The sequence below is a fragment of the Phalangium opilio genome, unplaced genomic scaffold, assembly GCF_054372755.1.
Source record: "Phalangium opilio isolate 3A_F unplaced genomic scaffold, DU_Popi_V2 ptg000031l_1, whole genome shotgun sequence".
Classification (NCBI taxonomy): Eukaryota; Metazoa; Arthropoda; class Arachnida; order Opiliones; family Phalangiidae; genus Phalangium; species Phalangium opilio.
This window is the reverse complement of record NW_028324158.1, coordinates 14,980,485-14,997,399: the sequence shown is the minus strand read 5'-3', so window position 1 is coordinate 14,997,399 and position 16,915 is coordinate 14,980,485. Positions and strand designations below refer to the sequence as shown.

Genomic DNA, 16,915 nt, shown 5'->3' with positions numbered 1-16,915 from the left:
CACCGGAAAGATACAATTTCCTCCTGAAAACATCGGAAGACGAGCTTTGATCGTTTATCTATCTCTATAGCGTAAAGTAATTGTCCCTCGCGTACGTTGTTGGATATCATACAGGTAAGCTTCTTCAATGGCATCGACGGGGTGCTCTTCGCATTTTACCATCGGAATTGCTCAAGTAAGTTACGGTTTTTGTTGGTTCCCAAGCCGCGCTAAAGGACTATAGTTTAATTTGGTATCGCGATTTAATTAAAGTCCGCGTTGGGGATGCATTTTAACAAAACCGAAAATGGAACCATATTCAACCTGAAAGGTTACGAGTTCAACTTATTGAGTGCTTTAGCTACGGCCTTAAACTTCAGGTATTACGAATCCCTAATTATAACCACCATCTAATTAATATAATTAACTTAAAATTGGAAGCTACACTCTGGTCGACGTGAGTGGCATGGCTTTCGGTAGCGAGTACGACAATGGTTCGTGGTCCGGTATCATAGGGGAATTAGAACAACAAGTACCTACAAATATTCTCGTATTTGTAAAACATTAACTCGAAAATTAAGTTTACAAATTACCATCACTAGAAACTGGATCTTAGTTTAGCGACATTAACCGTAACCAACGAGCGCATGAGAGTCGTGGACTTCACTCCGCCATATTTCATTGATAATATAAATTTCTTCATAAACAAGAAGGAAAAATACGAGCATCAAAGCGTGTTTTACGTCGAACCCTTCGAGGGAATGGTAAGTAATCGCGAAAGCAAATAGAAATAAGGGGAAGTAAGGCCTTTGATGCGTCTATCTTCACGCAGACGTGGCTTTTGCTTATAATATCGCTATTAACGTACGGGATTCTACTACAATTATTCTTGGATAAGAAACAGGGCGCAAATGGACGCGCGATTATTTATATATTTGGAAATATTCTCCAACAAGGTTTGTTTTAATTTCAATTAGTTTAAATTCGTAAGTAAGGCTTTTAATTAAAAGGTTATCGATTGACTTGGAATCGAAATCGACGTAAGAGACGATCGATAGCGATTTTAATCGTATTCACATTGCTAACTTCGAACGTAATATCGATCTTCTACACGAGTTGCCTGACTGCTTCGGCCAGCGTCTCGGACACGATTCAAATCGATACTATCGATCAACTGGTTCCGTATTTCGAAAGAAAGGAAATGGAAATCGGGGTTCTAGATGGCAGCAATTACTTTGACTTTGTTATGAAACGGGTAAAACCGCAACCTTGAAAATCGCGGACGGATCTCGTGACTCCAACTATTAGTGGGAATTAATTAAGTTTGTTTATTCTAAATGATTAATTTTTAACGAGGCAGGCTTCGTCCAAAATGAACTCGGATTTACTTCGAATGATCGTCCGAGTTTTGCGAGACGGAGACTATTCCTTTTTGCAACAACTGGCCGAAGGGAAACTGGCCTATTTATCGGGGGTGAAATATTTTTTGATGGAAATGCACGAGCTGGGACAAAGCGACATTTTTTACGTCGTCAAGGAAACTTTGTGCACCGATAATCTGGCCATGGCCATGAAAAAGAATTTCACGTGCAAGAACCAATTCGGAAAAATGTAAGGGGGAGAGCCTGCTCACTTTCCGCGCGCTCTATTTGTCTCTGATACGTTTTCTAATAAAATTCAATACTCGACAGAATGAATTTACTGCGAGAAACGGGTTGTTTCGATAAATGGGAACACGACCTAACCTTCGAATTCGAAAGAAGTCGAAACAAAAAATCTCAAAGAGGAACTAATACATATTCTCCGATAAACCGACGGGATTTGGATAGCGTCTTTCTTCTGTGTTTCGGGGGTCTTTTAATCGCCTTTTTAATCTACAACGTGGAACGCGCCGTCATCTCGCGTCGCAATCGCGACGAGGAAATCACCCAATCACCGATAATAGACATTGAAAAGAAACCGCGCAAGACGCCATTAAGAAAATTGAAAGGAATTTTGAAGAAGCGCAAAAGTATTCGAAGAAAACGCTTCATTATGTACAACTTCCTACGATGATTTTGATTTATATTCTTAAGAAGTTTGTCATAAACAGTACTTTCTAATTTATATTCAGTACAATGGAACGGAGTGGAAAGCAAATAAAGAGAATTGATTTTAGCTAGGACACAGTCTCTTGGGAAATCAAAGTAGCGTTTAGCTGGCACACGCGATTCTCAATTTAAAATTCCCGATATCTTTCTTAATGTATAGCCCACGAAAGCGGTTTATTTGTACAGCCCCCCATTTAATATTAGAGTTCCATTTGAGGTGTCGCGAAAATGTCGCTCTCAAATTCCACACTCTATAATACATGCTCCGGTCACTTTTCCGTTGGGGTTGTTCAGGTAAATTAAATATAAGCGTCGCTATTTTCATCAAGGTGTCAACCACCATGAATGGAAAAAACTAGAACCCCTAATAAATAGAATATAGAATATATAGCCTTTGAGCGGCGACATTCCTACCAAGTCACTCGAAGACTATTATTTTCTTTTCAATTTTACTTTAGACTCCATTTTTAAAAGTCGAAAACGACGGCCATAATGGAATAGTTTTGAGCGGTTACGAATTTGAAATTTTGAATACATTATCGAAACAATTTAATTTCAGGTAAGACGAACACTTAATTAAAGGGTTAAAATTAAATAGGCGTCTAACAGACAAACAAACTCCGAATTAAGTTATAGTTTAACTGTCAAGACAAATTATCAAATCGGAATTTTGTTGAAAAATGGAACTTGGACGGGACTTATCGGGGGTTTAACGCGACAAGTAAATTAATATTTGCATTTTTCAATTTAATTCGATTAAGGTTTAACTGCCGAATCCTTTAGGAATTAGATTTCGCTATGAGTTCTATGATCATGTCTTCTCAACGAATGGAGGCCATCGATTTTACTGAAAGCTACTTAAACGATCGCTTGTACTTTTACATAAAATCGGGAAAACACCATATCCTTGACGGTTACCTTTTTCTTAAACCTTTTAATAATATGGTATTTAAAACCAAACACAATTTCTCTTCCCACGGTTATCAACTCTCGCTAATAGCCCAAAATTCTATCGACTTAGACATGGATTCTGTTAGTTCTCTACGTCTTAATTTTCGTATTGATTCTAAAATGCCTACTCTGGATTCGAGTTAAATACAGTTCTTTGCTATTCTACATCGTGGGATTGTTATCGAATCAAAGTAGGCTTCGATGGTCAGTCAGACAGTTACGGGATTGCCTTTTAAAAACCTTTTTACAGGCGTCAAGATTTCACGGAGCGGGTTTGTCCCTAAACCTTCGCGGGTGGCTTTGGTGGTCACCTTCGTGTGTCTAAGTACGAAATACTTCGCGATATTGTACGGTTGCAAATTGACCTCGACGGTCAACGTGCGCAACCCGTCGGCCATCGATACCATCGCCGATCTAGCTCATCTTTTGGAAAAGGGTCAAATGATCATTGGCGCTCAAAAGAACTCCTTTTACTATCATTACATCGCCAGTGAAGTAAGTACCTACAACTGCTGTAGTCTCCGAGTCGAGACTAAAGCCAATATTCCCCCCCCCCAAAGGAATCTGGCGCTCAATACAGCGAACTATTTCGAAAAGTGGCGGTGGCTACGAATGGCGGAGATTACATTACCAAACTAATGGAGGGAAAGTTGGCGTATTTATTGACGGGGAAGCTATTCGACTTAATGATGCTGAGCCGGGGACTTAACGACAAGTTCCACAGAGTACAGGAACCCTTATGTTCCCAAAACATGGCCATGGCCACCAGGAGAAACTTTACTTGCCGGCAACAATTCAGTAAAATGTAAATCGAAACGTCTCGAAATTGAGCCTCCACTATATTAACCGGATTTTCTTCGTAAATAGCATAATGTATTTGAGAGACACGGGGTGTTTGAACAAATGGCAGGAGCAAACCTTGAAGAAAGTTCGTCTCCGGAAAGAAGCCAACAAAGCCACTTCGGAAGCGACTTACATAACCACGCTGGATTTGAGAAGCGCATTTTGGTTGCTAATTGGCGGATTCATTTTAGCCCTATTAACTTTAACCCTGGAAGTATCGCGAAGCAAATACTCGGGGAGGAACGTAAAAAGGAAAAAACCGAAACTGATAAAAAGTCGCGTCTTAGACGACGGACTCCATGTAATAAAGTGCCCCGAAAATTGAACGACACGAAGCTAACGAGAGCCGCGTGGGATTTGGAACAATTTGAAAACTCCTAATATTTTGCATAAATACTTAATTCTTTTAGTTTTTTGCACTTTCACTTAGAAATTAGGTCAATACTCGAGAACAGTGCAGGGAGTATCTACAGTCAGGGACCTCGTGCCCAGAACGAAGCTTGAGTTGTAGGTTCCGTTAGAGAGGACAGACACATTTTGTCTGTCACCGGCAACCAAGATACCACCTATAGAATCTCCCTGGTGAACCTTACCTTACAAGAATCGAACACGCCGTTGTCCCCCGTCCCCCCTAAAGAAATAAGCTAACTACGAATGGGGGCTTGGCGTAGAAAATAAAGAGTTACACAATACGCATTAGATATTCAGTTAGGTAACGCACCAACGACGAATATGGGCAAATAAAGTTGTACAAAGAAAACAAAAAATAAATAATTTTCATATTGTCCCATACCAAATGTTGTAACGATTTTTGTTTTTGCTTTTTTTTCAGGGCAATATGAACAAGCCATAATCTCAACTTTCTAATTTAGTTGAGTGGCGTGTTTCATTCTTTATAAATCGCGTGTCTGTCTGTCTATCTATCACAAGTGCAATTAAACTGAATAGAATATCAAGCACTCCATATTTTATTCCTAGAGTGACTTTGGTATAGTTAGATGACGGCTTGACCATTTACTGTGGCGTACGTCAACGGCGCATTTTGTGCTCCGGAATTTAATGGCCCTTCAAATTTCTGTACATCACCATTAACCAATTACTTTATAATTAATTAACCCATTTAGTAACCTATAGGGGACCCAATCAAATTTAATAATGAACGCTTCTCTCAACCAATGCAATGGAAATTATTTTAAAGTCGCTTTCATAAACGTAAGTTCGGATAATTATATATTTAACTAAACGAGTTTGTTAATCCGTTGTCTATCGAACAATTTCAAGACATTTTTACTGAACGTTACGGTTAACGAAGAGACCAAGGAGGTACTAACGGAAACGGGATTCGAAGCTAAACTTTTAAACATTCTATCACGAGCGATTAACTTTACGTAAGTTTCAAATCCTGAATAATTATTACGTTTAAAAACTGTACAATCAATAGGTACACTTGGAGCGCAACTAAAACGGGATTTGGAACTCAATTACCCAATAAGTCTTGGACGGGAATCGTCGGTCGTTTGGCGAATAATGTGTGATTAACAAATATTTAATTTGAATTAAATTTAATCCTAATAATCTTCCGAAGGAAATGGACATTGCTCTATCATTCTTGGCCGATACGTATCAAAGGCGAAAAGCTATCGATTACAGTATCCCTTATTGGACAGAAACGCTCAACTTTTACATCGGACCTCAAGAGTCCAATAGCGAAAGAGTTATATTGTTTACGAGCCCCTTTGAAATCGAAGCAAGTATTCTATTCGGATTATACAAGTTCTCGAGAACTTTAATAACATTTCTAACAGATTTGGATAGCGTTATTGTGTTGTTGCGGATTATTAACTATATTATTAAACATCTTAACACCATGGAAACACGGCGATCATTTTTCGTCACTAATATACGTCATAGGCGTTGTGACCAATCAAAGTGAATCTAATTAAGCGTATTTTAATAGATAGATTTAATAGGGTTTTATAATTTCCACTATATAGGTAGAAGCGTTTCGAGGGATAGACCATTGGTCACTTTCATCCTATCAGCGTGTTTAATTCCCTTAACTATCTTAACTATTTATTACGGAGACGCTCTAAAAGCTTCTACGAGCGTATCTAATTCGGACGCCATAGACAATTTGGATAAACTGGCCTATTATTTTAAAAGTGGTAAATTGAAAGTTGGAGTGTTTACCGGTACCTTCATCGAGGATTTTGTGAAAACTTCGGTGCGTTTAATTACTTTAATTAATTGTAAACCAATTAAAAATAATTGAAATTAATGTAAAAACAGCCGGAATCAAGGAGCGAACTATACCGGCGAGTGGCGGTTCCGATGAAATTCAATATTAAAAACATTCCGGATTTAAATGCGAATAACTTGGCGATAATTAGCCCCGGAAAAGCCTTCAAATATTTGCTCAAATTTTACGGGAATCACGCTTTTAAATATTATCAAATCGAAGATCATCTTTTTAACTACAACATCGCGATGGGTTTCAGAAAACGCTTTGAATGTAAAAGCGTTTTTAATAAGGTGTAAGTATTCGATAAACCATTTAATTACTCGTCATTTAATGACGTTTTTAATTAATTTAGAATCGTTTCTTTGAGAGAAAGCGGTTGTTTCACGCGATGGGAAGAAGAAATGGAAAGACCGTTCGAGTTAAGAAAAATGCGCGACGCCCCTTTAGATCAAACGTCTTACATTCAAGTTCAGGATCTCAAAAGCACCTTTGTCTTATGGTTAAGTGGACTAATAATAGCCATAATTATATCTCTTTTAACTTTATACAACTATCTTATTGTAAGATAGCTGGCAAACCTATTTCTCCGAGTTTTCCAGGTGTTACCCCTCCCCCCCCAAAAAAATTTGGAGTAATAACAACGGGAGTAGTTTTTACACAAACCTCACAAATTTCCATGAATTTTACTAAAAATCCCTGAGTTTTCCCTGTTTTCCAGGTTTGTATGATCCCTGTTTTTAGGGTAAAACCATAAGTAACATGTTACTTATGGTAAAACATATTCAATTTGGGAAAAGGGGGAAATTTCCTCGGTTGATAAAACTTGATAATAACAAAAGCAGGTGTGCATTTAGCCCCTCATGTTGCACCTGACCTGCAAGGCTCTATGCCTAGTTTGAACGTGACTAATTTGAAAAATGAGTAAAACTTTATATGTCTACGATCCGGGTCATATAAGGAATGACCTTTGACACTTCCAGATTCCGTATCAGTATAGCCTACTGTTGACAGCCCTTCCTCTCTAAAATGGTACTTAAAACAGTACTTACGCGTTTTGCCATGTTGACCAGATGACTAAAAATTGTCACGTAGTAGGAGCCTCAAATTGGTTGAGATGATACAATTTATTTGTCCTGTCCAGTAGATGATCTAATTCCGTCGTTGATTTCATCCACCGTCCCTTATTTCATGTTGATTTAGCTTTCATTTACAAAATTTCCATCACTGTAAATAAATAATAAATTTTAAGTTGAAAAATTATTTTAATCCCAAAATATTTCTAATTATCTGAAAATAACTACCTTATTTTGCTAAATTTCTATTCAGAATTAGTTTATCTAACTATTATTTACGATATTTAACATTTAATCGCGACTAAAAGCTATTTTAAATGCTTAATGTAATGTTAGATAATTATTCCAAAAATATTTCTATATAACCGAAAATAATCGCCTAATTTTGCTCTATTTCTACTCATAATCAGTTAATCTAACTATTATTTAAGTGAATCAACAATTAATTGCAATTAAAACCGATTTAAATTGATTGAAATTGCATAATTAGCTAATACGGCTTCTACCAATTCTTGAAAATGTTAAGCCTAGTTTGAAACTTGAATTTGCGCCAAGAGGTTGCCGATAGCCGACGCTGATTGGCTGATTATACACACGTCACGTGAACAAACACCAGCCAATCAAAGCGCTTCCCTCGAAATTTGAAAGGCAAAAACCAACGTGGAAAAATTTTAATTCCCTCGCACTCAAAACCGGAATTATAGTAACGAAAAATTATGGATTTTTTGGGGAAAACAGTTTAGGGTGGGAAATTTGAATTTTAGGCAGGAATATGCAACTATAAAAATTTTAAACGTTGAAGATTCTTGTTGTATTCCCCACCCTGCGCCATTTTGAGGGAAACTTACCAGTTGATTTTGTTGGAATAGACAATAAATGACAAAAATATAAATTTTAATGCAAGAAATACTATATTTATTATTTTAACTCTTGTTTAGTAATATATTTATTGCAATAGCTCTTAAGAATATATTGCCTAACAATTCTCTATCGGATGGATTTGATTTTAAGTATTGTGTAACTGTTAAATCATCAATTTCAATGTGTGGCATATTTTCATCTCCCTTTAAAATACTAGTTACTACACGTTGATTCGTTATTTGTTCATTTCCAACGTTTAAATTGAAGAGCGAGATTAAGGAATTATGTTTCATGGTAACCACCGATGTCCCATCTTTCTCATAAAGCTTTGTAAATAACATAGCTTCTAAACTAGCCACCGCAATCATGGTTGGGACCATTTTTATATGCTTTGCTCTTGTTATTTTTTGATCAAAAACGTACAGGTCAGAGTTTGGTAGGGTGTTGTAAATATAATTCGCCTGGAAATGGAAATATTTTATGTTTAAACGTGTGATTAATAGCGTGAATTTGCACTTACAACTCCGTGTAAGTTATGTAAATCAGGTTTAACAGCTTCAGAGGCAATTTTGACCTTTTCCCATTTAATTATCTGGCCATTTTTGTTCATTTGTGAGTGAATGAGATATGGGAGAAAGAGTTCCAAGGTTGAAAATGTTTCTATAGTCTTTAATCAAACAGAAAATACCCCTCTTAATGATTTTTACCCTAAGATGGCAGCTACACATCGTCTGCTTATTTTAGAAAACGTCTATTTTGGTTGTCACATGAACCAGAAGTGTGTTTACCTCTAATTGCGACTGCGTTAATCGTGGGTTAATTGAAGATTTAATTCTTTTTGAAACATCTTTCACAGACGTATCATTTTCTGTCAATGCTCCTTTAGAGGAAGCGGGAACAACATAAAGCCGTTTAAACAATGATAAACTAGTATAATTAATTAATCTAGCATATGCCCCTTTATTTGTGGTTAAATATTTAAATATCACAGACATTTTAATCAAAATAAAGTCGTTAATACAGAATATTTATAGTTTGTAACATAAGTGTTCCAACTCTGTCATGTATGTAATGTTATCTAGGATGTAATTGTTAAGCCTTGGATGTGTACGTGACCTTTCACCGCTTTTTCGACTCGAGTCGCGGCGAATCATTGGTGGATACGCCGTCACTGGCTGCCTCAGCCGCCTCATCCCTGCAGCCAGTCGGCTTCGAAGCTGCGAAGTTGACGGTCTACGATTTTTTCGCGGTGTGTGATTACAGTTTGCGCTTTTTAATTATCGCGTCTTTAATGAACGTAATTTATGATAACTGGCAGTTTTATAAAGCGATTATAATTCATTTCCGAGACGAGTGTAACTCGTAATGGTAATTCCAACAATGTATACTGGAAACGCGAAACTGGATGCTAAGATCACGGAATGGCTTCAATGGGATCAGGTAAAACCAAGGCTTAACAATTGTTTTTGTTTATTTAGTTCAATTTGTCGCGTTATTTTAAACTTGTCAGTGTAACATTACCGCGATGATTGTTTATAAAAGTGTTACGTACATATAGAATGACAAAACTAAAGCGGAGGTTTTAGAATACGTCAACAAAAATGACATAAACACCCTAGAGAATTTGATGCTGAAACGGCTGTCATTTGGCACAGCAGGTTGGTTGATTATAGACCATTTCAGAAATTACATACTGAGATCGCCAAGAAACAACGCTAGTGGCAGTATTTGTTGGCCAGCCTCTCGCGTGTTGTGAACTCGGACTAAGTTCTTGGGGGCGAGGGAGATAACCTCAGGGCCATCAAGGGAGGGGGGGGGGGCAAGTCGGTCCGTTTCCCAGGGGGCCCATAACTAATAGGGGGCCCGGATCACGTGTAGTGCTTTCTTGATGGGGGTCCATGATTTCGACAATTTTTCCGGGCCCACAAACTCTCTCGACGGCCCTGGGAAACGAAACTTCGCCAGTGTGTGTTGGTTTGTCTGTATGTAATTTCTGAAATGGTCTATTCCGTTAGCTTACCAATAACGTAGTCGTTCGATTACGGAATATTTATCTAAAGTAATTTTTAGGATTAAGGGGTGTTATGGGAGCGGGTTTCAACGCTATGAACGATCTAGTTATAATCCAGACATCTCAGGGTTTGGCCAAATACGTTGAGAGTACCATCCCAAACGCGAAAGAGCGTGGGGTTGTCATTAGTTTTGACGCTCGATATAACAGTCATAGGTATATTAAATAAAGTTAGCCTCGCGTTAAGAAACGTTCTAGAACTGTCCTTTAATTCTTTAGATTCGCAAAACTATCAACCGTTGCCTTTTTGCAACGAAAAATCCCCGTGTATCTTTACTCTCATATCACTCCGACTCCTTTTGTACCTTTCGCTGTCTTAAATCTCGGTTGCACCGCTGGCATTATGGTTACCGCTTCGCACAACCCCAAGGAAGATAATGGGTACAAGGTTAGCTAGCAAAGATCCCCCAAAAATCTCTTAGAACATTTAAGCAAATTGCGCCTTACATTTTTCTAGGTTTATTGGGATAATGGTGCTCAGGTAAGCCAGAAAGGTATAATTTATAATAAAGTTTACAAAGAATTTTCCGGGGTAATTCGGGTTTGAACACGGTAGATAATACCGCCGCACGATAAGGGAATTCAGTCTAGTATAGAAGAAAATCTAGAACCATGGTCTGACGCCTGGAATTTGGCATTAATCGAGTCAAATCCCGCGTGTACTAATCCCATGAAAGAGATGAAGGCCAAATACTATCGTAGCATGCAAAATAACTTAGCCGATGTGTAAGTTTTGAGGGATTCTACCAGTGTTTTGAGTCTTAAGTCTAAACGTAACTTCAGATCCGTCAACGCGAATTGCCCAATTAAATTTACATTTACGGCCATGCACGGCGTCTCTCATTTGTACATGATTGAGGCATTTGAAACCTGCGGTTTTCAATACTTTGTGTCCGTCAAGGAACAAATGGAACCCGATCCCGAATTCCCCACCGTTAAATTCCCAAACCCCGAAGAGGGCAAAAGTGCTTTGGTAAATTAATTAATGATTTGGTGGTTTGTAAATCAAATCGGACTCGAACTTGACCCCAAAATCCGCTCATCTTTAGGACTTATCAGTCAAAACTGCTAATGAAAACGGCAGTCCCATAATTTTGGCTAACGATCCTGACGCGGATCGTTTAGCGGTTGCCGAAAAACTTCCTAATGGCGAATGGAAGCTTTTCACTGGCAATGAAACTGGGACTCTTTTAGGCTGGTGGTTATGGCAAACCTTTCGCCTTAAAAACCCCGAGGTTGCCGCCTCTGATTGCTACATGATCTCGAGTACCGTTTCCTCAAAGATTCTTAATGCCATCGCCGCCAAAGAAGGATTCAATTTTGTCGTAAATATCAAATGGCCATTAGCAAGCGTTAAAATCTTCGCTCATTTTATTAAAATGAAAGATGTAAAACTATAGGAAACTTTAACCGGGTTTAAATGGATGGCCAACAAAGCCTGCGATTTAATGAAAGAAGGCAAACAAGTTTTATTCGCGTTCGAGGAGGCAATTGGTTTCATGTGTGGCACCACCGTTTTGGATAAAGACGGCGTTACCGCCGCTATGCAGATTAGCCAATTAGCGGCTCATTTGCATAAACAGGGCCTGACACTTAACCAACAGTTGGATAATATATATAAATTGTAAGATTCATTTATTGCAATGCAATCGTAAATCTCCTCTCATTATTTTAACGTTTTATATTAACTATCTTCTGAGTTTTATGCTTCTTTACGCGCTTTTTCTTCAAGATACGGTTATCACGTATCGGACAATTCTTACTACATCTGTTATCACCAACCAACAATCCAGAGCATTTTTGAGCGGATTAGAAATTACGATGGAACCAATAAGGTAATTATCTTTTTCACTTACCACCCCCTCCCCCGCCGCTAAAGTTTCAATAACGTGGTTTCGATAGCTTATCTTATTAACCTTGTTTATAAAAATTTCAGCCTATCTTTAGAGCGCTGTTAAAGCTAGCTAGGTATATTATAACGCGTGTACACTTGTGCCAGGTTAGATTGATGAATAATTTTACAAGTTATCCTTGAAAAAAATTGTTTAAGAGAATTTTAATTTGTCGTCAAGGGGTTGGGACATTAATCTTTCAAGCTTTTTTAAAAGAATTAAAAATAAGTTATTTTCATAATTAGTATCCCAAGGAACTTGGTTCTTTCGGGATCAAAGGAATTCGTGATTTAACAACCGGTTTTGATAGCACCCAACCAGATAACAAAGCCGTACGTAGTCCGATCTTAAATACGGGGATTAAAAACTAATCCCAGTTATTATTAATCAATTTTAATTAAGATCTTGCCAAGTAGCAAATCGAGTCAAATGATCACGGTTTACTTTGAAAATGGTTGCGTCTTGACAATTAGAACGAGTGGAACTGAGCCTAAGATTAAATATTATTCCGAACTTTGTGCCAAACCCAATGAAAGGTAAGTTTTATAGCAGCCTTGACCATTGCCTTGACCATCGTTTCTAAGGACCGTTTTATTATTATTCCAAAAAAAAAACAGGGATGGTAAACTATTGCGCAACGATCTAGCGTCGATTGTGCAATTGATGGTTGACGAATGGTTGCAACCCGAAGCTCATAAACTAATTTCGCGGGACGATTAAGAGTTCAAAGTTTTGGCCACAAACCTTTCTTTTTAAAAAAAAATTTCCTTTCGGAGTTTAAATTGTTTAGGTTAGAAAGCGCCGCAAAGTTTTAATTATTGGTTAGTTAATTAGTTCTAGTCAAAAATAATTATATTATTCAGTTTTATTTTTGAACAACAAAATCCGAAATTAATATATTTTTGATTAAATTTATTTTTGTTGAAAGTTAATTAATTAATTAATGGTCAGCTTCTTGTCGATATTAGAATTAACTTGGCGTTAGTTCTCTTAAATATTCACTACTGGACTCTCGTTAGTTTTCAAAAGAAGTTCTTTCTCTTATATCTATGTGTAATCTTTCGATAGTTTTTAGAATCATTTTAAACCGTATTTTTGCAAAAGTTGCAAATTAACATATATCAAGGGATATTGATTGTATCGTGACAAATTTAGCCACTGAAGGTAATCGAAACGCCAAATAAACCATAGGCGTGTTTATGGCTTAAGATTTACTTCCCCCCTTTCCCTCAAAATGGCGGGGATTTTTCACTGGCTACTAACTTCTTATAGATGTTTTTCGATTCTTAATTTTTAGCGTAATTTGAAAAAAAAAATTGCCAAAGAAAATTATTGGAAATGTAATTAAGGAAATTGTGGGAATGTTAGTTAAGTTTTAAACGTATTTGTTAAAAGATTATTTCCTCGTACGTGTATCAAAGTTTTAAGGACTGAGGTACGGCCATTCTCGGATCTATGATCTAAAAAACAAGTAGTCCCTTGTACAAAATAAATATTCCAAATTTCCAATTATTTTTTGTTTTTTTTTCCCACAAAAATTCTAAAAACAAAACTGCCTTAACAAAAAGGTTCCATAGTCTTTAGTGGAATTTCTACTATAAATGGAATAATAATTTTAAACCATTTTCGTACTAAGTAATTAACGAGTATCGATGTCGTAGAAGAATTATGAAAGGATATGGATGGCTAATTAATTCCTCCCCAAACTGATAAAAAAAAGTAACGTACGTTAATGTACATTCCATTTCAATCAAATTATCGCGTTTTTGTCAAACAAAGTTACGATTGTTTTAGAATAAAATGACAACGTGTACATCGAGTGAATTATAAAACAAACTGTTTATTTCAAAACAAATACACAAAAGTGTCTTCACTGTCTTCTGCCATCGAGAACTTCTTTCAAACCCATTTCTATAACTTTCAAATCTTCCAAATCGTCTTTAACGATATTAATCAAATGGGAGATTCCTTCTTGTTGATATTTTAAATGTTGTTTAAATCCCTCTTGGATAATGTTGTCCATTTTGTATTGTTCGCAACCGCCAGCTAAAGCTTGACGGTGATTTTGAAGTCGAATTTGAGACAATAGTTCGTTTAAACGACCCTAAAATCAATCAAAAATCGCTTGGCTTTAGAAAAGGAACCGTCTAGTATTTTAATTACGGCTTTAACTAACTTTAAACCTAGTCGGGGTGTTGAGTTCCAATTGAATATTTTCAAGTTGAACGCGGAGGTTTTCTTCCTCCGCTTGAATGGAAAAACCCATTTTACGACGAATTTCTAAACTAACCATAATCTTAAGAACACGATGCGCTAAAATTAATTGTTTTCTTTTAAAATCGGCAATTTTAGCAACCGTGGTTGTATTTCTTCTTTGTAATTCCGCAATTTCATCCGCAATTATCTGATTGGAAAAAGGGGGTTTATTATGGTATCATGTGTGGCCAACAAGAACGCGCGCTCACGTCAAGTCTTTCTTCGTGTTGTTTAGTTTCTTGAGACTGATATTTCATTCTTTGATTTAATTCCTGAAAACCTATCATAGGAACGGGAATTAAATGCTCGCTGTCGGGATTATCGAGTTTGGCTTGTTGCCAAAGTAGGGGATCAATTCCAGCCGAGGGATTGTCCAAATAAAGCTTTAATTGCTCCTTATTTGGAGCTACTTTGGGCACCACCGATACAATCGAGACGGTGGCCAATTGCGGTTTAACAGTAACTTGGTCTAAATACGAGCAAATTTCATTGGTTGGAATCCGACGGGAAAAACCAGTTTGAGCTCTTTCCACCATGTAAAACACTATTTCAGTTCTAGAATGGAGGTAGACGGAATCAATTGGTTTTGAAGGAGTCAAGGAGGGACACCTTCCGCTTAATTACTTATCGTCTGGAAGAGATTTTATTCCATCAACGTAAATTGAGAGTGTTGGTCGATTTCCAAAGATTCTATTTAATCCCTCAACTAACTGTTGTTGCTGGTTACGAACATCCGTTTCTTTTTTATTAATAATTAAAGCGACTAGACCATCCTCCGGTTTAGTTGTCGGCAGCGAACTATATCCCACAGCCTTCAATAAACTTTGTTAATTACGAGGTTCAATTACTTTTAAAGACAATTAAGCGAGTGTTTACTTTAAATATGCAAAATGGATTTTGGGGATTAAAATCAACTGGAGGCATATTTTGAGCGAAATAAGCTTTCCCTGTCCCCCAAAATGCTTGAAGTTGGTTCCATTTGGCCAAAATGGCGTCTCTCTCATCGCCAAATAGTATAGGCATCGAGAGACTGTTCCAAATGTTAGCCACATTATTAATATTGGCCAAAGAAGGATTTTGCTGTTGAAGATTTGAAGTAGACGCGGGTGTCACGCCAAAGGTTAGCCCACCAACACCTCCAAAGGCGGTGCTTTGAGTTGTACTAGTGCCAAATGCGCTTCCACCCTGTAAATCTGTCCAAAGATTTTTCATTTAGTAATTATTTTTCGATTTTGAATCGGGTTCGTTCGTGTGAACAAAAATATATGTTTCGGGTATCAGGGTGGGTACCCGAATTTTTGTCGGGTATTCGCGTAATTAGGCTTAGATTAGGTTGTTCAATGTATAGTAGGTTGTTCAATGTATAGTATTTCTCAACTTCTTTGGCTTTGACGCTTTCTCGAACGTTTGGTTCCGCTCTTAGTCTTATTTCAACACGGAACACTGACAATGGGATGATATAGGTATGTCGCGCTGCGTGGTGATTCTATTTCTAGTGTGTTTCAGAAAGAAAGTACCACAGAACGGGTACCTTTATGTCAACTAATTTCACCTTGGAACAGTATTTCACCCCATTTCGTCATTCTTTAAAAATTCGGAGGCTTTCTAAACTGGAAAGTGGGTGGTCCCCCTTTCACCTCGGATTCCTATTTTTGGACCCTCAAATAACCCAACAACCTCTTTCAGATTGACAAGGTAATTGGGGGGGGGGTTACTGCCCCCCGTACGTAGTTTAGAATAGTTGGAAAAATCTTTTTCGGGTATCGGAGGGGGGGGGGGGGTAATCGTCCGGTATCTGGTACCCTGCACAGCCCTAGTAGTTCTTTTTCCACTTACTAAATGGGGTGGCTGTGGCTGTCGGTAGACCACCCAGTTGGAAAGCTCCCGTACTGGTACCCAAGCCTCCAAAGAGACTGGATGACGTTGTAGCTGTGGGTTGGGTACCAAATGAGAATGCCTGTGTTGTCGAAGCGGGAACAGTTGAGGCAAAGTTAAAGCTAGGTTGGGCTTGAGATGTTGCCGCTCCAAATCCAAAACCTGTCAAAAGACAATGTTTAATTAATGGAGTTAAGGTTATTTGACTCTAATTTAAGATTAAAATTACTCACTCTGTGTGGCTCCCGCACCAAACCCCAATGTTGGAGCGGTGCTTGTAGTTGTTGAAGTGCCAAATGAGAAAGCGGGAACGCTTTGCGAAGTGGCCGTGTTGAAACTAGAACTGAAAAGGCTAGAGGGTTGGCTAGTAGCCGTTCCGAATTTAAATCCCGAAGCCATATTTTATAAAGATTATCGAAGAAACTCGAACAGCGAACTAAATTTAAATTAACCGCACTGTCTCTCCATCAAGCCAGGAGACATACTGTTTTTTCCCCATACATCATATAGGTCTAGTTGCTTCACTACTGTTTTCCAGTAGAAAACACTATTTGATGGGTACACGTACATCCGGATCTGGTACCGTAACATATAGAGCTATCTCAGAAGCCTTAGAGTGACGTCATCCATGCTATTTTCCCATAGAACCAAAGAGGTACCAAAAATGGCCGCCCAGTGCCAAATTTAATCTCGTGACGTTTTACCCAAACACTGACGTCATAACTGAGATTTCTCTATCGGATGGTAGAACTTTTAGTAGAATTTCTACTATATTTTTTTGA

At 37.7% G+C, this 16,915-nt stretch overlaps 6 protein-coding genes across 7 annotated transcripts; 4 read left to right on the top strand and 2 right to left on the bottom strand.

Moving 5' to 3' along the window:
- Window positions 1-107: 107 nt before the first annotated feature.
- LOC149690906 (glutamate receptor U1-like) lies at window positions 108-2,034 on the top strand. Of its 2 annotated transcripts, XM_089870772.1 has the most exons (6): window positions 108-175; window positions 253-359; window positions 421-511; window positions 582-743; window positions 812-1,590; window positions 1,671-1,806. In XM_089870772.1, exons 1-5 carry the CDS (start codon window positions 128-130, stop codon window positions 944-946), a joined length of 543 nt encoding a protein of 180 aa, XP_089726898.1. In that variant the 5' UTR covers window positions 108-127; the 3' UTR covers window positions 947-1,590; window positions 1,671-1,806. The 2 variants fall into 2 exon arrangements, with proteins under 2 accessions (XP_089726898.1, XP_089726897.1); XM_089870771.1 differs by lacking the exons at window positions 108-175; window positions 253-359; window positions 421-511; window positions 582-743 and having other exon boundaries at window positions 962-1,590; window positions 1,671-2,034.
- Window positions 2,035-2,236: 202 nt separating this feature from the next.
- On the top strand, window positions 2,237-4,656 carry LOC149690905 (putative glutamate receptor). Its single transcript, XM_089870701.1, has 8 exons — window positions 2,237-2,363; window positions 2,528-2,628; window positions 2,700-2,790; window positions 2,853-3,014; window positions 3,091-3,211; window positions 3,271-3,515; window positions 3,581-3,825; window positions 3,888-4,656. Exons 1-8 carry the CDS (start codon window positions 2,298-2,300, stop codon window positions 4,186-4,188), a joined length of 1,332 nt encoding a protein of 443 aa, XP_089726827.1. The 5' UTR covers window positions 2,237-2,297; the 3' UTR covers window positions 4,189-4,656.
- A 135-nt stretch (window positions 4,657-4,791) lies between these two features.
- Window positions 4,792-7,379, top strand: LOC149690904 (putative glutamate receptor). The gene is made up of 9 exons (XM_089870716.1): window positions 4,792-5,075; window positions 5,145-5,251; window positions 5,305-5,392; window positions 5,449-5,610; window positions 5,669-5,792; window positions 5,858-6,087; window positions 6,153-6,397; window positions 6,458-6,604; window positions 7,086-7,379. Coding segments are annotated over exons 1-9 (1,161 nt in total). The 5' UTR covers window positions 4,792-5,018; the 3' UTR covers window positions 7,087-7,379.
- A 687-nt stretch (window positions 7,380-8,066) lies between these two features.
- Window positions 8,067-9,123, bottom strand: LOC149690903 (uncharacterized). Its single transcript, XM_089870754.1, has 3 exons — window positions 8,828-9,123; window positions 8,560-8,706; window positions 8,067-8,500 (listed from the first exon to the last, which is right to left on the bottom strand). The coding sequence occupies exons 1-3, from the start codon at window positions 9,032-9,034 to the stop codon at window positions 8,102-8,104; spliced, it is 753 nt and encodes a 250-aa protein (XP_089726880.1). The 5' UTR covers window positions 9,035-9,123; the 3' UTR covers window positions 8,067-8,101.
- A 105-nt stretch (window positions 9,124-9,228) lies between these two features.
- Pgm2a (phosphoglucomutase 2) lies at window positions 9,229-13,857 on the top strand. Its single transcript, XM_089870656.1, has 13 exons — window positions 9,229-9,479; window positions 9,598-9,697; window positions 10,110-10,266; window positions 10,330-10,498; window positions 10,568-10,591; window positions 10,667-10,836; window positions 10,894-11,083; window positions 11,160-11,435; window positions 11,511-11,734; window positions 11,843-11,945; window positions 12,248-12,334; window positions 12,405-12,538; window positions 12,620-13,857. The coding sequence occupies exons 1-13, from the start codon at window positions 9,405-9,407 to the stop codon at window positions 12,720-12,722; spliced, it is 1,812 nt and encodes a 603-aa protein (XP_089726782.1). The 5' UTR covers window positions 9,229-9,404; the 3' UTR covers window positions 12,723-13,857.
- Nup54 (nuclear pore complex protein Nup54) lies at window positions 13,823-16,673 on the bottom strand. The gene is made up of 7 exons (XM_089870664.1): window positions 16,367-16,673; window positions 16,095-16,295; window positions 15,135-15,451; window positions 14,883-15,070; window positions 14,468-14,813; window positions 14,179-14,406; window positions 13,823-14,106 (listed from the first exon to the last, which is right to left on the bottom strand). The coding sequence occupies exons 1-7, from the start codon at window positions 16,530-16,532 to the stop codon at window positions 13,873-13,875; spliced, it is 1,680 nt and encodes a 559-aa protein (XP_089726790.1). The 5' UTR covers window positions 16,533-16,673; the 3' UTR covers window positions 13,823-13,872.
- Between the last annotated feature and the right edge of the window lie 242 nt (window positions 16,674-16,915).